This window comes from Theropithecus gelada, chromosome 18 (assembly GCF_003255815.1).
Source record: "Theropithecus gelada isolate Dixy chromosome 18, Tgel_1.0, whole genome shotgun sequence".
In the NCBI taxonomy this organism is placed as follows: Eukaryota; Metazoa; Chordata; class Mammalia; order Primates; family Cercopithecidae; genus Theropithecus; species Theropithecus gelada.
Window position 1 is genome coordinate 1,083,856 of NC_037686.1, and position 26,587 is coordinate 1,110,442.

The 26,587-nt window shown below is 44.9% G+C and overlaps 2 protein-coding genes across 3 annotated transcripts in view; one reads left to right on the top strand and one right to left on the bottom strand.

The window, feature by feature from the left end:
* Positions 1 to 1,964: 1,964 nt before the first annotated feature.
* PSMG2 (proteasome assembly chaperone 2) lies at positions 1,965 to 25,352 on the bottom strand. Its single transcript, XM_025365015.1, has 7 exons — positions 24,859 to 25,352; positions 21,049 to 21,220; positions 12,779 to 12,837; positions 9,140 to 9,258; positions 7,153 to 7,326; positions 3,087 to 3,207; positions 1,965 to 2,270 (listed from the first exon to the last, which is right to left on the bottom strand). The coding sequence occupies exons 1-7, from the start codon at positions 24,913 to 24,915 to the stop codon at positions 2,178 to 2,180; spliced, it is 795 nt and encodes a 264-aa protein (XP_025220800.1). The 5' UTR covers positions 24,916 to 25,352; the 3' UTR covers positions 1,965 to 2,177.
* CEP76 (centrosomal protein 76) overlaps positions 25,264 to 26,587 on the top strand; it is a 29,037-nt gene continuing 27,713 nt past the window's right edge. For both annotated transcript variants that reach the window (XM_025365013.1, XM_025365014.1), the window contains exon 1: positions 25,264 to 25,555. In XM_025365013.1, coding sequence (XP_025220798.1) covers positions 25,493 to 25,555 — 63 coding nt within the window. In that variant the 5' untranslated portion in view covers positions 25,264 to 25,492. The remainder of the gene's footprint in view (positions 25,556 to 26,587) is intronic.

Genomic DNA, 26,587 nt, shown 5'->3' on the forward strand with positions numbered 1-26,587 from the left:
GTCTGTATTTACTTTGCCAGTGAGCTTCATGTTTTCTTTTTCTTTTTGAGACAGAGTCTTGCTCTGTTGCCTGGGCTAGAGTGCAGTGACATGATCTCGACTCACTGCAGCCTCTGCCTTCTGGGTTCGAGCAATTCTGCCTCAGCCTCCCGAATAGCTGCGATTACAGGTGCGCGCCACCACGCCTGGTTAATTTGTGTGTGTGTGTGTGTGTGTTTTTAGTAGAGATGGGGTTTCACCATATTGGTGAGGCTGGTCTTGAACTCCTGACCTCAGGTGATCCTCCCGCCTCAGCCTCCCAAAGTGCTGGGACTACAGGTGTGAGTCACTGCACTCGGCCACTCCCAATCTTTGCATACTGGCTTTGTACCGGGGAGACCTTCACCAACTAGCCCAGGTAGAGATTCTGGAACCTCTTAAATGTTTTTCCAAGTTCAACTTTTTAGGACTGTGTTATTTTCCAACTAAAGGTTGCTGGTTTTTCATCTTGTAATCTCTTGCTCCCTCTGGTGTCTGTCTTCAGAACTGCATGTTCTCTGGAGCTGCAGCTGCAAGTTGCCCCTTTGTTCTCAGTGGCTCTCTGGCAAAGCACGACAGCTTCCTACAAGCTCCCGAGTTAGATGAGATGGGCAACAGTCCCTTGGGCAGCACTACAAAAAGCCGGAATGCTGGTGTGTAACTTCCATTTCTCCTGGGAGAGAAAATGCAAATTGGGTGATTTCTCTTGATGGCGTCCAGCCACCCTGGCCTGTCTGTGGTACTACAGGCTCTGGTGGCACGGCAAGCTATCCTCCACTCTCATGTGCTTTTAGCAGACCCCAGGCATCCAAAGGATGCCAGTTCTGTCAGTATTCTAAGTCAGACAAGACGAAAGAGCCAGAATCTTGGTCACATGCTCCAATCTTCTCCACTTCTCTCCCCCTCTGCCCCGAGTCTGCCCCCTTCAACCCAGGGAAAAGCCAGGAGCTGGTGTACTCTCGCCATCATGCTGGGCTGTCATCCTTGGTGGGGTAAAGTGAAATGACTCTTCCTACTCATTTCAACGTGGCTGTTGTTAATTTTGCACTCACCAGGTGGGGATACTGCAACTTAACTGGTTTCTGGCATCTTGGTCTATAAATTGATGTCTCTGTGGGGTAACGAGGACTGGTACTTCTTATTTTGCCATCTTGCTGATGTCAACCCCCACTTCATATTTTAACCAAAATGGAAACAGATAAAGGTCACAGAATCCAGAATGATTTACATAACAAAAGGAAACCTTTACGGAGTGCTGGGTAGCGCCTGTGCTACAGATGAGAAAGCCAAGGCACAGAGGTCAGTGAAATCGTACATCCCAAAGATTAGGGGTGAACAGTGACTGGTATGCAGCAGGCACTCGAAAGTGAAAACCATTTTTATTATTTTGATTAAAATTCTTCTAAAATGGGGAAATTATCCTGGATTATTGGGGTGGGCCCAGGGCAATCACAGGGTCCTTTTATATGTGAGAGATCTGAAGATGCTAAGCTGCTGGCTTTGAAGATGCAAGGGCCCATGAGCCAAAGAATATGGCAACCTCTAGAAGCTGGTAACAGCAGAACACAAATTCTCCCTAAAGCCTTCCTCAGGAGCACTGCCCTGCTATCACCTCGACTTTAGCCTTGTCAGACCCAGTTTTGGATTTCTGACTCCAGAACTCAGAATTTAAAAGCAAATTTGTGGCTGGGCATGGTGGTGTAACGCCTGTAATCTCAGCACTTTGGGAGGCCACGGCAGGAGGATTGCCTGAGCGCAGGAGTTTGAGACCAGCCTGGGCAACATGGCAAGACCTCGTCTCATTTTACTTAACATACACAATGAAAATTAATTAGTTAATTAATTAAACAAGTAAACTGGCGTGTCACTAAGTTTGTGGTGACTAGAGCCGAACTAGGAAGCTAATACAGAGTCTGAAATTTAAAAAAAATACATTTAAGAGAAAATTACTTAGGAAATAAAATTTTATTGTACAAAATTCACATTTGTTGCATATGATGAAAAGCATGGCAAAGAGATCCTTTATCTTTTCCTTTGACATTTACAGTGAAGGTAATTTCCTAATACATTCTCGGATCATACGATTTTTTTGTCTAGAATGTTTAACAGTTGTGTTGGTAGTAAGTGTTCTGGGTATAAGGTATAAAACAGAAAACAGATCAAAAAAGTGCCGGGGGAAGACCACTGCCAAACAATAATCTCCAAGAACTTGGTATTTTCCACCGTGAGGTAGATGCTGTGGGGTCATCGCTCTGTAATTGAAGAACAAAATATTTTTATCTTTAAACTTTTACCATCAGATCTCCTTTTAAAGTGAATTATAAAACTCTCCTTTTGTGTTCCTTTTGGTTGACACTTTTATAGCCCGGTTTTATTGTTAAGGAAAAATAAAGTTTGTCTTCATGTCAACTGAAGATAAATTTCTTTAAGTTCCAAATTATAAAGATATGCCAGAAAGGCTGCAGATGAAGTTTATTATGGAAAATCACATTCAAAAAGAATACGGTATTAAAAAAAAAATCAGTGTCATGTGATTTGTATCAATTTGTTCTTGCAAAAGCATGAATTAAAAAGCTAGTTACCCACCTTATAAAGCAGCCTTATGAGGTGTTCTGTTATGCCTAAAGGCTGACTCACTTCCCTGGGTGTAATGCTCTCATTTCACAATAGAGAAAAACATCAACTGTAGTATTTATTCAATAGCCAGAGTATTGCTCATGTAGCAGTACTTTTTACTTTCCTAAAAAAATTCCTGAATTCCACAGAAGGCTTGTTTATTATTGCAAGACTGTGTCTGGCATAATTAATCTAACATGAATAGTAAGTACAATGAAGAACTAAGGATTTTCCTTTTTGGAAAGTCAGCTTTGATGAAACAACTGTAAATAATAGGTTGGTTAACTGTCCTCTAATTTTCAAAAGTTCACCTTAAACTAAATTTTATGTAAAGATATGTCTATATTTAATATAAACAAATTCACTCATTTGGTCTACTTAGGTAGTATATAAAATGCAAGTTAATGAATACACACAACCAAAGAAGAGGCTTAGGCTATAATAAAACTTACAAGTGGTTTGATTATCTGAAGCCACTCATTAAGGTACTCAGCGAGACCTAATGCATCTGGGATGTTGTCCCCTTCTGAAACAAACTTCAGCAGAACTGCCATTTGGATTTCTTTAGAACAGCTACAAGAAAGAAAAATAAGAGTCAGTATTTTTTCACAGGTACAAGGGTTGATTCTAGTGTGTCTGTTTTCACAGCTATGATAACCTGCCTGGTTTGGGTCAGGAAAAGACGCCACATTGTAAGATAACTTACCATCTCCCTTTGCCCTACATACAGTTTTCCACTTGTGAGAGAGAGCAGGCCCCTGTGACACCCACTGGGGAACATGCATGATCAGGCCTCACCCCACGGCTGCATGAAAAAGCTGCCTTTGTGTCCTTGGCTACAGCAGAGAAGGTATGTTCTGATCTACTCCCCAGACCTACTTCAGAAGACAGTAATTTTCAGAAGCACCACGGCAGAGACTGAGAGAAAGTAACACCCAGTGACTGTCTAAAGCAGTGAGGAAACTGTGGAAGAGAATGGAAGATCTACTCCCCAAACCTACTTCAGAAGACAGTAATTTTCAGAAGCACCGCGGCAGAGACTGAGAGAAAGTAACACCCAGTGACTGTCTAAAGCAGTGAGGAAACTGTGGAAGAGAATCATTGAAGGAAAGAAAAGTCCTGCTTCTTCCAACAGCGTTGAGTGGTTATTATGTGTTAAGCTTTATCTGCAAATTTTATGACAATCTCTGTAGTAATCCTGAGGAAGCTCTAATTAGCTCCATTTTATAAAAGAATCAGTTTGGAATAACGGGAACAAGGACAGACACCAGCATTCAGATTCCAGCTCTTCAACTTACCAGATATGTCGGGCAAGTTACTTTAACCAGGGGTGTTCCTCATCTATAAAAGGGGGATGATAATGGAACCTACTTCACAGGTGGTTGTGAGGTTGAAAGGAGGCAGTGAAGGCAAAATGCTTAAAACAGTGACCACACAGTAAATATGACAGAAGTGTTAGCTACTCTTATGAGGTAACAGGTTTAAAGATACTGAATACAGGCCAGGCGCACTGGCTCATGCCTGTAATCCCAGCATTTTGGGAGGCCGAGGCGGGCAGATCACCTGAGGTCAGGAGTTCGAGACCAGCCTGGCCAACATGGTGAAACCCCGTCTCTACTAAAAATACAAAAATTAGCCGGGCGTGGTGGCGTGCACCTGTAGCTACTCAGGAGGCTGAGGCAGGAGAACCGCGTGAGACACAGCAAGATTCTGTCTCAAAAAAACAAACAAAAACAAAACAACAACAAAAAAAACTGAATACATCGTTAACATGCCCAAAGTTCTGTATCTAGTAAGTGGCAGAGACGGGACATGAACTTAGGTCTCTCTAACTCCAAAACATAGTCTCCTATCATACTATAAACACCTCAAGCTAGTGATGAGATGGAGATATACCAATGCAAAAAGTTTCCTGCTTGCCAATAAACACAAAAATTATTCCTAACACCCTAAAACCAAGAACTATGAGAAAAATGCCATGCCAAAACTTGAAAGCATGAGACTGACAGAGAAGAGAGCTACAGAAATAAAAGTGAGCAGAGTTCTAAGGAAGGGATTTAAGACACTGAGGAGACTCTGATGTGTACGTTCGGAAGTCGCAGGTGATACCAGGCTAACTTACCACAGTTATCTGTCTCTAGAAACTACAAAGTAGAAATTGTTAGCCCCACTCACACTAGCCCAGTACTTGCTTCTCAAATACCTTAGGGGCTCTCAATCTTTGTATGGAACCACCATGAGCTCTGATGGCTCAGAAAATTCCAGTTCCTAAATGCCTCTGCTGTGATGGCCTTAGGCAAGGCTCTCACCTGGAGAAGGCTGGCTCCCAGGCTATGCCTGCATTTTCAGGGCTCTAACTTGGAAAGTGCAGGGGTATGCTCTTCACTTATTGCGCCTCTTACTAGTTTGTAACACACTGTGGGATAATCATTTCAATATCACCCCCTGGTCTTCTGTTAAAAAGAAAGGCAGAGGATGACTATTTTATCACTTTTTTATTTGGAACTATTTTATTCTGGTTGATACAACTGAATATTTTAATATTGTTTCTTTAGGGTAAAATCTCCATTTCCCGAATGTCTGATGCTGCGTAGGTCTAACTGTTATAGTATTTTCTGTTTATCACTGCTAACTTTGTGGGCAAGCTTATAGCTATCCAGAAGCTGCTCTTTGCCTGGACTCAGTTTCACCCTATACCTATGGCTCAGAATTCAGAAACAGACCCCCGGACTCTAATGAGCACCACCCCTGCCCTCTGATTCTCTGCCCTGTATTTCGAGTTGCCTCAGCCTCCCTGTAGTCTGAACTCATTTCCTCCACTCAGCAAGACCACTGTGCTCTGCCTGGGTTCCGCTCCCTGTGCTGCAGTCCGGAAAGTATCTCCAAGCAGAAAGCTGGGCAACTGTAGACTTTTAAAATTTGCCTTCTCTTAGGGATAACAGCTGTGTGCTGCCTGTAGTCCGATGTCTGGACAACAGTTGTTTCATAAATTCTGTCAGGTTCCAGTTTTTTTTACGGCAGGAGGGCAAGTCTGATATCAGTTACTCTGTCATGGTCAGAAGCAAAAGTTTAGGAGGACTGATTTGTAAAGTAAGTGCAACAAAGTACAGAAGAGGTGGAGCACAGTGGGAGTGCAGAGGGGCAACTTCCTTGTCTAGAAGACAGGAACAGGCAAGGCTGCAGACAGGAGGTGAAGGGTGAGTTGACTCTTAGAAAGGAGGTAGGTGTGGCAGTGGCTCACGCCTGTAATCCCAGCACTTTGGGAAGCTGAGGCGGGCGGATCATGAGATCAGAAGATCGAGACCATCCTGGCTAACACAGTGAAACCCCGTCTCTGCTAAAAATACAAAAAAAAAAACTAGCCGGGCGTGGTGGCACAGAACTGTAATCCCAGCTACTCGGGAGGCTGAGGTCGGAGAATGGCGTGAACCTGGAAGGCGGAGGTTGCAGTGAGCCGAGATCACACGACTGCACTCCAGCCTGGGCGACAGAACGAGACTCCGTCTCAAAAAAATAAAAAATAGAAAGGAGGTAAGTGTTTGTGAGGGGGACAAGAGAGGAACAGGGAACAAAAACACAAGGGAAATGAGAAAATACTGAGATGAGTGAAAATGAAAACACAACATGTCAAATCATAGGGCATGCAGTGAACACAGTGCTAAGATGAAATGTACAGCTGTAAACACATTCAGTACAAAATAAAAAAACTTTTAAATCAATAACCTAAGTTTACACCTTGGGAAAGAGAAAAGAAGAGCAAACCAAATCCAAAGCGAGCAGAAGAAAATAAAGATTAGATAAGAGAGAAATAATAGAGAATAATAGAGAATAGAAAAACAATCAGCAAAATCAAAACTGGTTCTTCAAAGAAAAACAAAACTGACAAATCTTTAGCTAGCTTGACTAGGGAAAAAAAAGGAAAGACTCAAATTATTAAAATAAGAAATGAAAATGGGAACATCAACACCAATTTTACAGAAATAAAGTTGGGAGTTATTTACAGGTACAGATTTTTAAATTTAACATGATGGCAAAGTTCTAGAAGTAGACAGTGCTGATGGACGCAGATGCTGTGAATTACTTAACGGCACCTGATTGTACACTTAAATATAGTTAACATGTATGATAAATGTATATAAATTTTGCAGGATGTGTATTTTACCACAATTTTAAAAAGTGTGTCTGTAGACCTTGCAAAGAATAAGTATCAGAATCCCTAAAAAGTTACACAAAATAAAGCATTAAATATGGCTTTTTAGAAACCAGTTCTTCTATAACCAAGTTTAAATCTTTTCCCTAAACGCAAGAGCTCTAAAATAGTACCAGTTTTATAAATACGTTTTCAAAGTTTCAGTAAGTAATCCAATACATTCCCTGACTTAATTTCGTTGTTTGTTTGTTTGAGACGGAGTCTTGCTCTGTCACCCAGGCTAGAGTGCAGTGGCACGATCTCGGCTCACTGCATTAATTTCATTTTTAAGTAAAGTGGAAAACAAATGAACAGGCAAACAAACTCACCTTTCATCATAGAGTGTTTTTGTGATGCCTCCCCCCGGAATGCGGATACAAAACTCGGAATCATCTATTTCAGGAATGCACCGGCTTTTTTCCATTTCTTGCCAGTTAAGGCTCTTTATTTTATTTTGAACACTTCTTTGTATGGAAGGTGTGAGTAGGTACCGGAAGGGAGTACTAGAAATAATCATATAGTTAACTTTTTAAAAACTCACAAATACAAACTCTAAGGCAAACATTGGTTCTTTAGCTAAAATTCTCTTGGTCTCCATGTATTCTGCTGCACAGGCAAAACACAAGTTTCAGCAGACTTAAGTAAAAAATATTGCTGATTTGCTACTTACTTACTTGGGAGACAATATAAAAAGATAGAAATACTTAGGCAAGCCCATTGCAAAAATTTCCCACAGCTTTGCTTCCTTTGCCATGAAGCCTATAATGTCTTTTGTGAAAGTTCTAGAAATTAGCTCATTTTGAAAGGTAACTCTTGGCTTATTGGTATTTTTTCATCCTGATTTTATAGGTGTATAAGTGATAAAAGTTATGATCTACACCATCTAAAAAGGTTACAGTGAGCCAAGATTGCGCCACTGCACTCGGTGACAGAGCGAGACTCCATCCCAAAAATAATAATAAAGAAATGATCTAAAAGCTACAGCTTGGGTCTGGGTGCGGTGGCTCACGCCTGTAATTCCAGCACTTTGGGAGGCAAATCACCTGAGGTCAGGAGTTCGAGACCAACCTGGCCAATATAGTGAAACCCCGTCTCTACTAAACATACAAAAAATGAGCCAGGCGTGGTGGCACAAGCCTGTAGTCCCAGGTACTCGGGAGGCTGAGGCAGGAGAATCGCTTGAACCCAGGAGGTGGAGCTTGCAGTGAGCCAAGATTGCGCCACTGCACTCAGGCCTGGACAACTGAGGGAGACTCCGTCTCAAAAAAAAGAAAAGGAAAAAAAAAAAAAAGGCTTTATCTTGGGGATGGGCACGGTGGCTCATGCCTGTAATCCCAGCATTTTGGGAGGCCCAGGCAGGTGAATTCGAGGTTCAGAAGTTCGAGACCAGCCTGGCCAACATGGTGAAGCCTAGCCTCTACTAAAATTATAAAAATTAGTCTGGCGTGGTGGCAGGCACCTGTAATCCCAGCTACTCAGGAGGCTGAGGCAGGAGAATCGCTTGAACCCAGGAGGTGGAGGTTGCAGTGAGGTGAGATCGCGCCACTGCACTCCTGCCTGGGTGACAGGGCAAGACTCCGTCTCAAAAATAAATAAATAAAAGCTACATCTTGGAGTATGAGTATTCTATATGTTATCAACTTTGCGATAATGGTAGCTTATAGTTCTATTTCTGAAGATACTTTGTCTTACATTAAGAAATCACTCTGACGTGCCAGGGAGCTACACTTTAGGCAACTGGATTTCTGCAAATACAAATGGTTGCATGTGGCCAGGTGCGGGGGGCTCACGCATGCAATCCCAATACTTTGGGAGGCTGAGGCAGGCAGACTGCTTGAGCCCGGGAATTCGAGACCAGCCTGGGCAACATAGTGAGACCCTGTCTCTACAAAAAGTAAATGTTTTTTAAAAAAATGGTTGCATATATGGAAATAACTGAAAATATTAATCTTTCAAAAGTTATCAACCAATAAATCTTGAGTACCTTTTCTGCTCATTCTCTTAAATTAGCTGAGCTGTGATGTTGCTATGCATGTGACAGGAAACACTAAAAACATGGTTCCCAAACTATCTCTCTCTACATGATGTTTTCCCATGCCCCAACTCTACTAAGCTCACAGGAACTGAAAAGATCTGCCTAACTGTACTCCCTCCCATCTCTTACCCACCTCTTTCTTACCCTCCCATCTCTTACCCAACTCCAGCGAGAAGAGGTAAGGATCTATGTGGCTTTTAAAGTTCATTTTAACCTTTTAATAGAGAAATTATCATAGTATAAACCATATCAAAAATAACTTTCCAGAGGCAGAAACATACCTGCGAAGCTGCAGGTCATTGCGCTGATATGAATGGCTGCTCGAAAGAACAATGACTCTGGCACAGCCGCTGCTTTTCACCCAGGAAAGCAGTTTTTCACAGAATGGCTTTGATTTATACTTTGCACACCATTGAGAGAATAAAATCTAAAAGTTAGTCTTAGAGCATACCAACATTCTATATACTATTTCATCAACTTTATGCAATAACGATATATAATTTATATATACTGAAATTACTTTCAGATGCACTTACTGTACTTAAACCGAAAGTGAATGATAAACAGCAATGAATTATCTAATGCATCTTTATAATTAAGAAACCAATGGCTATGCATGGTGGCTCACGCCAGTAGTCCCAGCACTTTGGGAGGCAGGTGGATCACCTGAGGTCAAGAGTTCAAGACCAGCCTGGCCAACATGACAAAACCCCATCTCTACGAAAAATACAAAAATTAGCTGGGCATGATGGCAGGCACCTGTAATCCCAGCTACTCAGGAGGCTGAGACAGGAGAATCACTTGAACCCGGGAGGTGAAGGCTGCAGTGAGCCGAGATTGTGCCATTGCACTCCAGCCTGGGCAACCGAGTGAGACTCTGTCTCAAAAAAAAAAAAAAAAAAAATCAATGAGTCATGAGGAATCCAGATTTCAAAAAAATTCTATTGTAATGGACAAAGGAAAACTTCCCAGTTCTCTACTTAAGTAATCTATCGTTACCTAATAACCAATACATGGCCATCTGTGAAGGGTTCTTGCCAGAAATTTGTGACCCAAATCTGGTCACATGGAAACAATCAGATGAATGGAGAACGCGCCACATCTGGCCCCGACTCCTCAAAGGAGTCAATATTGTAAAGAAAGAAAGCGGGGCAGGCCAGTTTTACTCTGAAGGATAACAACTAAAAAGATGTAACAGTCAAATACAGCCTGTGAACCATGAATGGATCCAGAATTGAAGGATATTTTGGGAACAGCTATGGAAATCTGAGTATGTTGGATGATACTCCTGAATAAATTCATTAAAATGCTGGTTTTCTTGGGGGTGGTCATGGTGTCCTTGTTCTTGAAAGATGTGTGCGGAAGTATGTAGGGGTGACACATGATGATGTTGCTAGCCTACTTCTGGATTGTTTCGAAGAAGGAAACTGTGTGTACACACATCGCGAGAGATCAAGCAGGTATGGCAAGACGTTCACAGCTGGTAAATCTGGAATGTGGGTTATAAAATTTCAGGGGGAGCCCACTTTATGAAAATTTTTCAAAGACTGCTCATAAAATAACTATTCAATAAAATTTAAAACGCAGGTAAGCAATGCACGCTAACTTTTAAAATAAGAAGGTAGTCTAGTATAGCGGTTACGAGAGGCAGGCTCTGGGCCAGGCATGGTAGCTCGCTCCTATCACTCCTATAATCCCAACACTTTGGGAGGCCAAGGTGGGCGGATCACCTGAAGTCAAGAGTTCGAGACCAGTCTGGCCAACATGGTGAAACCCCATCTTTACTAAAAATGCAAAAATTGGCTGGGCGCAGTGACACATGCTTGTAATCCCAGCTGCTCGGGAGGCTGAGGCAGGAGAATCATTTGAACCCGGGAGGCGGAGGTTGCAGTGAGCTGAGATCACGCCATTGCATTTGCTGAAGCATGAACTGCTTGAGCTCAGGAGTTCAAGACCAGCCTGGGCAAGATGGCGAAACCCCACCTCTACAAAAAATACAAAAATTAGCCGGGTGTGGTGGTGCATGCCTGTAATCCCAGCTACTCGGGAGGCTGAGGTTGGAGAATGGCTTGAGCCTGGGAGGCAGAGGTTGCAGTGAGCCAAGATCACACCACTGCACTCCAGCTGGGTCACACAGCAAGAGAGACCCTGTTTCAAGGAGAAAAAAAAAAAAAGGAAGAAAAGATTGTTGAAGAGGGCCTTTCTGATGAGGAAACATTTAAGAAAACACTAAAGGAGGCAAACCATTTGAGTCTCCAAGAAAATGAATTCTGGCAGAGAAATGAGTGGAGAGACTGAGGATGAGCTTAATGTCTAACAACACAGGGAGGCCAGTGTGGCTGCAGGTCAGGCTCCACAGAGCAGCGGTCTGGCAGAGCTCCCTGTGAGCAGGACTCTTGTTCTGCCGGCTACTTGCCATATGGGGCTCCTGAGAACTCGGAACGTGAGTAGTGACTGAGGAACTGAATTTTAAATTTAATTGGATGAATTAAACTGTAAATAGTTACATGTGGCTAGTGGCTACTGTATTAGCACAGATACAGAGCCTCATAGGCCACAGTAAGGGCTGTGAATTTGAAACCATCCCCAAAGAGTTAAAGAAACCAAAGACTAACAGAAATTCTTGAGTTTGGGCTGGGCGTGGCTTACACCTGTAATCCCAGCAGTCGAAAGGCCAAAGCGGGTGCATCACTTGAGGCCAGGAGTTGGAGACCAGCCTGGCCAACATGGCAAAACCCTGTCTCTACTAAAAATACAAAAATTAACCAGTATGGTGGCGTGTGCCTGTAATCCCAGAGGCTGAGGCGGGAGGATCACTTGAACCTAGGATGGCAGAGGCTGCAGTGAGTTGAGATCACATCAGTGCACTTAAGCCTGGGCAACAGAGGAGACTGTCTCAAAAAAAAAAAAAAAAAAGAAATTATTGAGTTTGCAGGGTAGCAGATAAGAAACTACTTGATAAAATACTGAAACTTCCTTCCCTTATGGGATAAAAGAACCAGCTGAAATTGGCTGGAACCAATATGGCCAAGTTGAGTCTGCAGAGAACAAGCTTGCTGGGGTCGCAAGCTGACTCTCCATTGCCACGTTTCATACTCACTTCCCTGAACTGGCACGTGGGCCCTATGAGTTAGCATGAAAAGATAACTGTGCATGCCCAAGGACTTACCAGATCTACCCTTTCCTTCCATCGCTCACCCACTCATCTCAGAATCCACCTCTGAACCTTTTCTAATAAGAACACTGCCTTGAAGCCAGCACAGGGAGGCAGATTTGAGCTCGACTCCTGTCTCCTTGGGAGTCAATCTGCAATATAAAGCCTTTCTTTTCTCAAAAACCTGGTGTCACAGTGCGTTAGGAAGCAAGCCCCTTCTCCTGGATCACAATTTTGAGTGAGGAGAAGCTACTGGAGGGTTTCATAGAGAGTAGTGATGTGGTGTAGGTTTAGAGGATCGTCAGTGCTGCCGTTGGCGAGAGGCAGATTGGGCAAGAGTAGAGTCGGGCATGAAGATGACAGTGGTTTGGACTCAGTGGTAGCAGTGGAGGAGGAAAGAAGTCGGATTCAGAATATTTTATGACATATATATAATTTGATATATACACAGTTTATATGTAGATGCCACCAGCTGAAATGTAATACAAATGGAATAAACCTCTAATATTAATATGCTTACATTTTTTCACCAATGTTACCCAAACTGAAAATACGTAACACTCAAGATAAAAGTCCTACTTCCTTTCTATATAATCATGAAAAGACAGTAACACATCTGAAATATTATAAGATTATTTCTCTATAGAATCAGATCTTCTTAACTGTACACACGGTAAAAACAGTAATTTTTGAATCTTAATTCCTAATGTTACTTATTTTCTCATTACACTTTAATAAACAAAAAGGCAAACTACAACATACTAACCTTAATAAAAATGGATCTTAACTGAAGAGCCACCAGCTTTCTTGAAGGCAATGAATATACTATAAAAACAAGAAAATGAAATCATATGATAGTGAAGTTATGCAAGTTGAAATTATTATGATAAAAACAAAAATTGAATTATAATACCATTTGCATTTAAATATTTTCAATAATTAAAATACAGAACATATATGTCATCTGGTTAAAATAAGACAATTTAGAAGTACCTTAAAATGAGCCTGTGGGCTTTATTCTATGGAACAATTCATTTCTGAAAAGTTAACTCTAAGAAAGTATCAAAAATTATTTTTTCTGACTTTAACTGTTCCCCTGAAAATTTCTGGTATTATGACAACTAAAATCATCCTTAAGAAAACTGAACTTTTTGGCTTTTGATATTCTTCCCTCTTGTCTCCAGAGAACAGCAGCACTCACTGGGATTAACAGAAGAAACAGTAAAGGTAGGAGTATGTTAGCCATGTAATAAAATCCTGAAATAAGTACACATGTGTTCCTTAGAACTTTTTAAAGGATCTGAAATAATAGAAAACGTCATGTGAGTCAATGTGTTTGCATTTTTTTTCTGGGAAAAGGATCCATAGCTTTCATGAGATTTTACAAGGGGCCCACTCTAGAGATGCTTAAGGCTTCCCCGCCCAACTTCACTTCTAAGGATGACAAGCAGCCGGGCGCGGTGGCTCACACCCGTAATCCCAGCACTTTGGGAGGCCGAGGCGGGTGGACCACAAGGTCAGGAGATCGAGATCATCCTGGCTAACACGGTGAAACCCCATCTCTACTAAAAAATAAAAAAATTAGCTGGGCATGATGGCGGACGCCTGTAGTCCCAGCTACTCAGGAGGCTGTGGCAGGAGAAGGGCGTGAACCCGGGGAGCGGAGCTTGCAGTGAGCAGAGATCGCACCACTGCAGTCCAGCCTGGGCAACAGAGTGAGACTCTGTCTCAAAAAAAAGGAATGAGAAGCTCCTGTCTGAGTCAGGGACAAAATAGTCTCTAAGGACACAGGATTACTATTGCACTAAGGGGTAAGTGCTGGTTACTATAAACAGATTGCAAATAATGGCAAATCCTTTGGTGGATCAGGTCTCTACTATTACAGGTCTTTCGGAGATTGTCTCCTATGGCTGGCATGATGTGGTGTGACTGGGAGGTATGCTGAACTCAGCAAATCTACCAAGCACCAGGTATATTCAGTCCAAAGGAAGTTTAGGAATTAGGGAAAGGGGTATAAATTTAGGGAAAAGAGACTAAGGCACAGATTACTCAGCCTCTAACCTATCTGTGACAAACACATGTAGTCTAATTCAACAGACCTAGGTTTGAAAAGAATGTATCTGTAGGGGGTGGGCAGGCTAAGCTTTTTAAAATGTAAGCTACCACTTCTTCGGTAATAGCAATACCCTCCTCATCAGTGTATCATACAATTCTTTTTTTTTTTTTGGAGACAGAGTCTTGCTCTGTCACCCAGGCAGGAGTGCAGTGGTGCAATCTCGGCTCACTGCAACTTCTGCCTCCCAGGTTCAAGTGATTCTCGTGCCTCAGCCTCCCAAGTAGCTGGGATTACAGGAGCTCACCACCATGCCCGGCTAATTTTGTTTGTTTGTTTTTTAAGACAGAGTCTCGCTCTGCCACCCAGACTGGAGTGCAATGGTGTGACTTCGGCTCACTGCAGCCTCCACTTCCTGGGTTCAAGCGATTCTCCTGTCTCAGCCTCCCGAGTAGCTGGGATTTCAGGCGCACACTGCCACAATGGGCTAATTTTTTGTATTTTAGTAGAGACGGAGTTTCACCATGTTACCCAGGCTGGTCTCGAACTCCTGAGCTCAGGCAATCTACCTGTCTCGGCCTCCCAAAGTGCTAGGATTACAAGCGTGGGACCGTGCCCGGCCTATGTAATTCTTTTTGTTGTTAGGTTCCTGTTTCCTAGTACTTTTTTCTTCTGATGTGATACACTATGAAAGCAACAACCCCTTTTATGTATTCTGCCCCAAAACATTAACCTTTCATCTAATCAAGCCTTTAGAGCTAACTCCAGTTACAGAAAATACAGGGGCTAGAACAAGCCAAATGACAGGACGACGTAATCAGACAAATCAGAAGGTGGGACATTGTATAAAACAATACACCCAGTCTTTTCTTCAATAAATCGGTTTGTGATGGAAAAAAAGGGACTGCTCTAGAGTAGAAAAGATTTCAAGGGCACAGCACGACCATCAGATATATGAGGGGTCTTCAAAAAGTTCACAGAAAATGTGTACTTATGAAAACATTTTGCACCAAAATAAACTTGTACTGACTTGCTATAACACACCTGAAAAGGCTCTGGTTTGAGGCACTAAGAAGGATAAGACATTAAGTGCCCCTATCAGAGCAACATGAATTCTGCTTCAACTGAAGCAAGAACAAACACCAAATTTATGGTGAAGCTTGGGTAGATAAATGGTGAAATCACTGATGCCTAAAAAACTTTATGAGGGGCCGGGCGCGGTCGCTCACGCCTGTAATCCCAGCACTTTGGGAAGCCGAGGTGGGCAGATCACGAGGTCAGGAGATGGAGACCATCCTGGCTAACACAGTGAAACCCCGTCTCTACTAAAAAATACAAAAAACTAGCTGGGCGAGGTGGTGGGTGCCTGTAGTCCCAGGTACTCAGGAGGCTGAGGTGGGAGAATGGCGTGAACCCGGGAGGCGGAGCTTGCAGTGAACTGAGATTGCGCCACTGCACTCCAGACTGGGCGACAGTGCCAGTCTCAAAAAAATAAAAAAATAAATAAAAAGTTTATGAGGGCTGGGGACGGTGGCTCATACCTGTAATTCCAGCACTTTGGGAGGCCGAGGGGGGTGAATTGCCTGAGGTCAGGAGTTCAGGACCAGCCTGGACAACATGGTGAAACCCTGTCTCTACTAAAAATACAAAAATTAGGCCGGGAGTGGTGGTCCACACCTGTAATCCCAGCACTCCGGAAGGTCAAGGTGGTTGGATCACCTGAGGTCAGTTCAACACCAGCCTGACTAACATGGTGAAACCCCGTTTTTACTAAAAATACAAAATATTAGCTGGGCGTGGTGGCACATGCCTCTAATTCCAGCCACTCCGGAGGCTGAGACAGAAGAATCGCTTGAACTCGGGAGGCGGAGGTTGCAGTGAACTGAATTCATGGCATTGCACTCCAGACTGGGCAACAAGAGTGAAACTCTATGCCAAAAAAAAAAAAAAATACAAAAATTACTGGGCATGGTGGTGAGTGCCTACAATCACAGCTTCTTGGAAGGCTGAAGCAGGAGAATCTCTTGAACCCAGGAGACGGAGGTTGCAGTGAGCCAAGATCGCGCCACCGTACTCCAGCCTGTGTGATGGAGCAAGACTCCATCTCAAAAATAAAATAAAATAGGCCGGGCATGGTGGCTCACACCTGTGATCCCAGCACTTTGGGAGGCCAAGGCAGGCAGATCACAAGGTCAGGAGACTGAGACCATCCTGGCTAACATGGTGAAACCGCATCTCTACTAAAAATACAAAAAATTAGCTGGGTGTGGTCATACATGCATCTGTAATCCTAGCTACTAAGGAGGCTGAGGCAGGAGAATTGCTTGAACCTGGGAGGTGGAGGTTGCAGTGGGCTGAGATCGTGCCATTATACTCCAGCCTGGGCAACAGAGCGAGACTCTGTCTCAAAAAAAAAAAAAAAAAAACAAATAAATAAAATAAAATAAAAAAGTTTATGGGGGCCAGGTGCAGTTGCTCCTCACACCTGTGATCCCAGCACTTTGGGAGGCCGAGGCAGGCAGATCACAAGGTCAGGAGACTGAGACCAGCCTGGCCAACATGGTGAAACCCCGTCTCTACTAAAAACACAAAAATTAGCTGGGCGTGGTGGCAGGCGCCTGTAATCCCAACTACTTGGGAGGCTGAGGCAGGAGAATCCCTTGAACCCAGGAGGCGGAGTATGCAGTGAGCTGAGACTGCACCAGTACACTCCAGCCTGAGCATCCAGAGGGAGACTCCCTCTGGGGGTGGGGGGGGGAAGAAACCCCATCTCTACTAAAAATACAAAAATCAGCCAGGAGGCCGGGCGCGGGTGGCTCAAGCCTGTAATCCCAGCACTTTGGGAGGCCGAGACGGGCGGATCACGAGGTCAGCAGATCGAGACCATCCTGGCTAACCCAGTGAAACCCCGTCTCTACTAAAAAATACAAAAAACTAGCCGGGCGAGGTGGCGGGCGCCTGTAGTCCCAGCTACTCGGGAGGCTGAGGCAGGAGAATGGCGTAAACCCGGGAGGCGGAGCTTGCAGTGAGCTGAGATCCGGCCGCTGCACTCCAGCCTGGGTGACAGAGCCAGACTCCCTCCAAAAAAAAAAAAAAAAAAAAAAATTAGCCAGGCATACTGGTAGGCTGCTGTAATCCCAGCTACTCAGGAGGCTGAAGCAAGAGAATTGCTTCAACTTGGGAGGCGAAGGTAGAAGTGAGCTGAGGTCATGCCACTGCACTCCAGCCTGAGTGACAAGAGCAAAACTCTGTCTCAAAAAAAAAAAAAAAAAAAATTTATGGGGACAATGCCCCAAAGAAATCAGCAGTTTATAAATGGGTAACTCATCTTAAGAAGGGATGAGATAATGTTAAAGATGAAGCCCACAGCAGCAGACCATCTACCTCAATTTGAGGAAAAATTCATCCTATTTGTGCCCTAATTGAAGAGGACTGACGATTAACAGCAGAAATAACCTTCAACACCACAGACATCTCAACTGGTTCACCTTATACAATTCTGACTGAACAATTAAAGTTGAGCAAACTTTCCACTCGATGAGTTCCAAAACCATTGTGTCCCGTCAGCTACAGACAAGAGCACAGCTTTCAATGGCAATTTTAAACAAGTGATACCAAGATCCTGAAATATTTAAGGAACTGGAGCTAATGAAACGTGGCTTTACCAGTATAATCCTGACGAAAAAGCACATTCAAAGCAATGGCTACCAAGGCAGAAGTGGTTCAGCCAAACAAAAGTGGACCAGTCAAGAGTAGAAGTCACAGCAACAGCTTTTGGGACGCTCCAGGCACTCTGCTTGTTGACTTTCTGGGGGGCCAAAGAATGACAACATCTGCTTACCATGACAGCGTTTGGAGAAAGTCAACCAAAGCTTTCTCAGAAAAGCAACTGGAAAAGATTCACCAGAGAGTCCATGTCCATCAGAAAAATGCTGCTACTCATTCCTCCCATCAAACAAGGGCACTTTTGTCAAAGTTTCAATGGGAAATCATTACGCCTCCACCTTGTCCTGATTTGGCTGCTTCTGACTTCTTTTGTTTCCTAATCTTAAAAAATCTGCAAAGAGCACCCGTTTTTCTTCAATTAATAATGTAAAAAAGACTGCACTGACATGGTTTAATTCCCAGGCCCCTCAGTTCTTTAGGGATGGGCTACATGGCTGCCATCATGGCTTACAAAAGTATCTTGAACTTGACGAAGCTGATGTTCAGAAATAAAGTTTATAGTTTTTATCTTTTTGTTCATTTTCTCACAAACTTTTTGAAGTCTCCTCATACTATAGGTGCTGGTTTGGACAAACTAAACTTTGGGCAACATTGTGGGGTAAACTGGGCCAATTTTAATATGGGTAAGATATAGGGAGATATTAATAAATAAATAATTTTGTTACAGGTCCTCATATATAAAACTACCTTACAAAATAGTTGTAAGGCCATATGCAGTGGCTCATGCCTGTAATCCCAGCACTTTGGGAGGCCGAGGCGGGCAGATCACCTGAGATCGGGAGTTCGAGACCAGCCTGACAAACATGGAGAAACCCTGCCTTTACTAAAAACAAAAAATTGGCCGGGCGTGGTGGCGCATGCCTGTAATCCCAGCTACTGGGGAGGCTGAGGCAGGAGAATCACTTGAACCCAGGAGGCAGAGGTGGCGGTGAGTCGAGATTGTGCCATTGCACTCCAGCCTGGGGAACAAGAACAAAACTCCATCTTAAAAAAAAAAAACAGTTGTAAGGATTAAATGAAATACACGTAAATGCGGCTGGGCGTGGCAGCTCATGCCTGTAATCCCAGCACTTTAAGTGGCCAAGGCAGGCAGATCACCTGATTTCAGGAGTTCGAGACCAGCCTGACCAACATGGAGAAACTCCATCTCTACTAAAAACACAAAACTAGCTGGGTGTGGCAGCACATGCCTGTAATCCCAGCTACTCCAGAGGCTGATGCAGGAGAACTGCTTGAACCTGGAAGACGGAGGTTGCGGTGAGCTGAGATTGCACCATTGTACTCCAGCCTGTGTAACAAGAGCAAAACTCTGTATCAAAAAAAAAAAAAGGACATGGCATTCAGTTCACAGTAATACTTAATAAAGGCTGTTATCACTAGCGGAAAGTATACAAATTCTAGGGGCTTTCCTTTTTTAAGATATGGTCTCACTTTGTCACCCAGGCTGGAGTGCAGTGGCATCATCATGGCTCACTGTAGCCACAACCTCCCAGGCTCCAACAGTCCTCACAAGTCAGCCTCCTAAGAGGTTGGGACTACAGGTTGGCTAATTTTTTACTTTTTCTTTTTGTAAAGATGGGGTCTCATTTTGTTGCCCAGGCTGGTCTCAAACTCCTGGGCTCAAGTGTTCCTCCTACCTCAGCCTCTCAAAGTGTTGGGATTACAGATGTGCACCAATGCACCCAGTCATGAATTCTGGTTTTAACCATTTACAGTCCTTTATCCTCTGAGGCAGTAACTAAAATTTAGTCTTGTGTTGACAAAGCCATGTGTCCTGTAGGAATTTCAATAATAAGGTCATTTCTCAAATGTACATTTCATTATCGTAAGCTAAGAACAATGATATGGTTAATAAGACACAAAAACCAAAATGCTTCTTCATTTGTCTTTCAATTCACCAAAGGCCTTTTGTGCTCTTCTGCCCCTCTGGATTTGACCTTAAAATGGTAAACAGAGGACTGAAAGATCACCAGAACAGTTAGCCATCAAAGGCGGTAACTGGTGCTCCCATGCTTCACGATCTACAGGAGCTCTTCTCTTACTCACCAGCTGCTGTGCTGCATTATAACCAGTGTTCCCTGATTAATCAAGCCTGATAGTCCAATGAGGAATTACGAAGATTTACAGTATGGGAAGAGCCTACACCTATTAGTGGCATCAGGCAAGTCAATCTCTTTGAGCCTTATCTTTTTTTTTTTTTTTTTTTGAGACGGAGTCTTGCTCTGTCGCCCAGGCTGGAGTTCAGTGGCGCAATCTCGGCTCACTGCAAGCTCCGCCTCCCGGGTTCACGCCATTCTCCTGCCTCAGCCTCCCGAGTAGCTGGGACTACAGGCGCCCGCCACTGCGCCCGGCTAATTTTTTCTATTTTTAATAGAGACGGGGTTTCACCATGGTCTCGATCTCCTGACCTTGTGATCCGCCCGCCTCGGCCTCCCAAAGTGCTGGGATTACAGGCGTGAGCCACCGCGCCCGGCCCTCTTTGAGCCTTATCTATACCATATTATTACGAATCCTATACTGGAAGAGGATGACTAAGAGGATGAGGCTTAGTTGACGTAACATATGTTAAACCTACAGGACTGAGTCCAATGCAATCTTCTTTTTGCCTTTCCATATTATTAGCGATGGTTACACATACCAGTAAGAACAAGAAATAAAACTGAGGATAGAAGGAAAAAAATCCATGTTGAAAAAAAAGGAAATTTTAAATTCTATAAAAGACACAAGTATGGGCCGGGCACAGTGGCTCACGCCTATAATCCCAGCACTTTGGGAGGCCGAGGTGGGTGGATCACGATGTCAAGATATTGAGACCATCCTGGCTTACACGGTGAAACCCCATCTCTACTAAAAAAATATAAAAAATTAGCCGGGCACAGTGGCAGGCGTTTGGAGTCCCAGCTACTCGTGAGGCTGAGGCAGGAGAATGGCGTGAACCCGGCGGGCAGAGCTTGCAGTGAGCCAAGATCACACCACTGCACTCCAGCCTGGGTGACAGAGCAAGACTCCGTCTTAAAAAAAAAAAAAAACACACAAGTATGATCTTATTCTCAACCTTCATAAGAGTTGCCATTTACAAGAGTCTAACAACTAAAACCAGGATGTAAAAGAATAGGACAATGTGATTGGGTTGTGAATTCTACACAAAGTTGGCACTAAGTAAACATTTGCTACAAAACAATTATCAATAAAGTCTATTTCTAACTTAAAACAACTCTACCTTGTAGCAGAACAATACAAGGTAAAGTCTTACATACCTTCAGCATTTATACTAAGTTCTGTTGAATTTCCTTCCGCAGTCGCATATGGATTGTTTCCAACCATAGGCACAAGACAATCGGTATAGAAGTAACCAATCTTAGACATATTCAGTGTAGAAATAATCAGATCCATTGCAAGCTGGCCAACATTTCCAACAGATACTGCTGGCTGAAATTATAAAAAATATGTTCAGTAAGTCACCAAAATTAGCAGCACTTTATTTTATTTTTTGAGACAGAGTCTGCCTCTGTCTCCCAGGCTGGAGTGCAGTGCTACCATCTCGGCTTACTGCAGCCTCCTCCTCCCGGCTTGAAGCAATTCTCCTGCCTCAGCCTCCTGGGTAGCTGGGATTACAGGCGTGCACCACCACACCCAGCTAATTTTTGTATTTTTAGTAGAGACGGGGTTTCACCATGTTGGCCAGGGTGGTCTGAAACTCCTGACCTCAGGTGATCCACCCGCCTCAGCCTCCCAAAGTGCTGGGATTACAGGCGTGAGCCAACACGACTGGTTGCAGCACTTCAAAAAGTTTAGACAGAAAACAACAGTCATAGTATTAGTACTGAAAGCGTCATAGCATCATGGCTAGATACTGATTTTCATTAACTACAACTGCTGGGGCCTCCTCCACCTTTGAGACTATTGATTTAACAAATACTTATTGAACGCCAGCTATGTCAATTGCTGCTCTAGGCACTGGGAACGCAGGAAAATAAACCAACAAAAGTTCACGCCCTCATGGAACTTCCATTCGAGCCAGAGTGGTTTACCTGTAATAAAACAAACAGTAAAATATACAGTGGTAAGTGCTGCGGAGACAAAGTGTGAGGATGTGTGTACACGGCTGATTTCAATTTTAAGTAGAGAGATCGAGGAAAGACTCACCCTAGGTGACAAAAGACTAGAGACCTGAAAAAGGTAAAGGAGACAGCCATACAGAGAAATGGGAAAGACCATTCCAGGCAGTGGGAAAGCAAGTGTAAAGACTACGAGGTATGAACAGAAGCTCTCTTGGGTCTTCTTACCATCTGCTTTATTAGTGCCTCTTCACTCATTTGTTGAAGTGAGCTTTTCACACTAAACACACACACAAACTCTCTTTTTCCCGTGACTTAAAACAATAAAGCTGCCAAATCCCTACCTACATCCCACAACATGTAGGAGCTCCACAACCTAATGATGTCTCCACATGGTTAGGTCACAGGAAACTCACATTCTGCAAGTCCAAAACTATAAACTTCTGCCCAAATTTATCTCCATATTTTGTATTTTAGAAAAGTGCGCTGGGCATGGTGGCTCATGCCTGTAATCCCAGCACTTTGGGAGGCTGAGGCGGGCAGATCACCTGAGGTCAGGAGTTCAAGACCAGCCTGGCCTACATGGTAAAACCCTGTCTCTACTAAAAATACAAAATTAGCCAGGTGTGGTGGCGCATGCCTGTAAACCCAGCTACTCAGGAGGCTGAGGCAGGAGAATCACTTGAACCCAGGAGGCAGAGGTTGCAGTGAGCCGAGATCGCACCATGGCACTCCAGCCCAGGCAAAAAAAAAAGCGAAACTCCGTCTCAAATTAAAAAAAAAAAAGTTCAACATTATTCACTCTACCTAAACTTTTTCCCATTCCGTTACCAACTACATCTAATACATGCCTAATTTTTATTGAGGTTATCCCCAAAGTATCCTTTTAATGTAGCTCCTCCTTTGCATTCTTCCAACAATTCCTTTGGTTTCTGTCCTTCAGGGTGTTCCCTCAGCATGTTCTCCACTTCTCACTGTTGTCACCTACCAATTGCCTAGTCACCTCCTGTAATTCCCTTCTCAACAATTTTGACACTTGGGTTAAACTCTGTACCATCCTTCTCTTCCTCACTGTTGTATTATGTCCATCAGTACATAAACATGCTCTAATATCTTTCATTCTAGAAGATCTTGACCCCACATAGCCCTCTAGCTCAGCCTCATTTCTTGTGTCTCTACATAGCAAAAATTCTCCAAGTCGCCCACAAAAACATAAGCAGAAACTTTATCTCTTATTAAAAAATTTTTTTTTCTGAGACAGGGTCTCACTCTGTCACCCAGGCTGGGGTGCAGTGGCATGATTTCAGCTCACTGCAGCCTCTGCCTCCTGGGCTCAAGTGATCCTCCCACCTCAGCTTCCTGAGTAGCTGAGATACAAGTGCAGGCCACCACACCTGGCTAATTTTTATTATTATTATTATTTTTTGTAGAGATGAGGTATCACTATGTTGCTCAGGCTGGTCTTGAACTCCTGAGCTCAAGAGATTCTCCTGTACTTGGCCTTCCAAAGTGCTGGGATTACAGGCATGAGCCATCATGCCTGTCTCTGAATTAATGACTGGATATATATATATATATATATAAAATACAACCCAAATCTTTGTTTTCTGCCATTCATTCACCCACTCCAATATGGCTTTTCTCTTCACCACTTCACTGGTAACTGTCCAGATGACCACCATTAACATGTCGCTAAATCCAAACATACGCTTTCTTCACCTTACACACCTCTGGGCTACTTCTGACATGGCTACTCCCTCCTTTTTGAAACACTCTTCTCTGGGGCTGTGTGTTTTATATGTAGTGAATAAGAATGACAGTTCCAGCTCTCTCCAGCCTTACACCACTCCAAAGAGTGCATTTTCCAGCGGTGCCTTCTGGGTTCACAGGGCCTACAGCTTATTCTCTCTCAATGTGTCATTCCAAATTCTTGGCAGGCTTCAAGTCCCCCATGCTTACGTGACTGTGTTACAGACATCTATCTTTCTGAAGCGCCTACTTTCCCCTACTCCCAGCCCACAGCCTCTCCGTCTTTTACATACTTCCTTCTCTATGAAGCCTTTCTCTTTTTTTTTTTTTTTTTCTTTTTTTTTGAGACGGAGTCTCGCTCTGTCGCCCAGGCTGGAGTGCAGTGGCCGGATCTCAGCTCACTGCAAGCTCTGCCTCCCGGGTTTATGCCATTCTCCGCCCTCAGCCTCCCGAGTAGCTGGGACTACAGGCGCCCGCCACCGCGCCCGGCTAGTTTTTTGTATTTTTAGTAGAGACGGGGTTTCACTGTGTTAGCCAGGATGGTCTCGATCTCCTGACCTCGTGATCCGCCCGTCTCGGCCTCCCAAAGTGCTGGGATTACAGGCTTGAGCCACCGCACCCGGCCTATGAAGCCTTTCTTAACGAGCCCTCTGTCCCTTCCCTCCCAATTATCTCAGGGCCTTTCCATATCCTTTCAAACTGCTATCCTAGCATTTATTGCTCTTATTAATTACACATGTTGCCAACTACACTGTAAATTCCTTGAAGGCACGCACCTAGTCTTATTCTAATACTCGCACATTATAGACTTTATTAAAACAATGAACGAATATGAAGAGCGATAAAACTGCTAACTACCGGCAAGAGTCAGCGTTTACTGCCCTATCAGTAGTTCTCCGGTTAACAACGATAGCATGCCAGCTTAAGACTGATCTAAAACTAGTCGCAGAAAGACTTTCTAGGACAAAACTGAAGGATGCCCTGCACAACATAAGTACGGTGTATCTAGAATGTACGAACACATCACGTTTTACAGGACACAGACTACAAATTGTCGACTTGACTACGTCTGGTTTTAGAGCCGACAAAGGTTCTATTGGGACGTCTGCCTCCGGCTACAACCTCCCCGTTTTTTCCGGCCGAGAACCTGAAATAGAAACTAGGGCCCTCTTTCTCCCGGCACCGCCGAACACCCCGCGTCGGGGGGCGACACCGCAGGGGCCTGGCGAGGCAGAGCCCCGAGCGCAAGCGGAGACTCACCATGAGGAGGGTGAAGCCGGCAAGGTCGGGGGCCGACTCCCCGCAGGGAACGAACATGGTCGCAGGGGGGTGGCGGTGGCCAGCGGGGACTAAGCGTGACACTGGGCAGAACGAGGGCAGCAGGGAGGCGGAAGCCCGAGTCCCCGGGGCCTCGCGGGGCGCAGGCGGGTCCTTGGAGTCCCCGGGCGCCGGGCCCTGAGGGCCCGTCCAGCTAACTGCCGGTTCCGAGGCCGGTTCCGAGGGCAGAAAGAGGCCGCCGGGGGGCCGCGAAGCGGGGCGAGCGGCACTTCCGCAGACCCTAGCGAGCAAGGCGATGGGGTGCGCTGAGGTCTCGGGGTGCGGGGCCAGCGGGGAGCTGGCGCGCCGGCTGGAAACGATCAGGCAGCGTGCGGGCCAGCCCCGAGCCCGGTTTGTCCGCCACTGTTTGAAAACAGTTGGCGCCGCCGCTGCCGGGGCCTCAGTTCCAGGTCAGCCGCCGGCCTGACGCGGCGTTGCGTCCCCCGGGAGCTGCGCTAGGCGAACGGCTGCGGCGCTTTGTGCTCCAGTCGCTCCTAACGCTCCCTGGCCGGGCCGGGGCCGCGCAGTTAGGGCGTCTGAGGCGGGGAGAAGCGGCGGGGAGACGCCGGCTGCCAGCATGTCGCTGCCCCCGGAGAAAGCCTCCGAGCTGAAGCAGCTCATCCACCAGCAACTGAGTAAGGTGAGAGTCGCGGGCGCTGGGAGAGACCGCCGGGCCGAGCCAGGACCCTTCCCTCCTGCCCGGCGGCCCCGGGCCGACCGCGACACCTGCTTGCCGAGACTCTAGCGAGGACTGCGGGGTGCGCAGCGCGGGGTGGGCAGAGCTTTGAGTTTGAGGAGAGCGTCCTGGCCTCCGAGGGAGAAAACGAGCCGAGCAGGTGCTAGCAAGAGTCTGGGGCGATAGAACGAGCGTTTTGGCGTTTTAGGACGGCCGTGAGAATGAAGCGCTTAGCGAGCGACTTCTGGAAGTCCAATTGAGTGTAAGTTGTATTTGGAGGTTTATATTCTACTATAAGGTACCAGCGTTTCTTTCTTTTTTTGAGACGGAGTCTCTCTGTCGCCCAGGCTGGAGTGCAATGGCGCGATCTCAGCTCACTGCAACCTCCACCTCCCGGGTTTAAGCGATTCTCCTGCCTCAGCCACTGAGTAGCTGGGACTACAGGCGCACGCCACCTCGCCCGGCTAATTTTTGTATTTTTAGTACGGGGTTTCACCATGTTGGTCTGGCTGGTTTCGAACTCCTGACCTCGTGATCCGCCCGCCTTGGTCTCCCAAAGTGTTGGGATTACAGGCGTGAGCCTCTGCGCCCGGCAGATATCAGGGTTTCTTCACCCCTGAAACATGTGGGTATTAGCGAAGTTGAACCAGGAGCTTCAATCAGCAATTCTCAAAGAAGTCATGGAAGAGAAGTTACTAAAGGATTTGTAATGACGGTATTTGTTAATATTGCGGAGCTCCGGAAGAACCTCCAGTCTCTGCAGCGCTCGCTCGACTGAGTACCAGGTGATAAAAGCGATCGTTTATGGTGCCCTTGTGTGCCAGGCTTTGTGCGAGGTGTCTAGCGTCGTTTATCTAATCCTCACAACACTATTGTGAAAGGGCACTCACTACACTAGGTTTTTCCGTTCTTGTCGGTGACGAAACAGATTTATAAAGGGTAAATAGGTTGGCTTGAGGTTACACATCTAATAAGTTGAAAGCTGGTAAGAGTCCC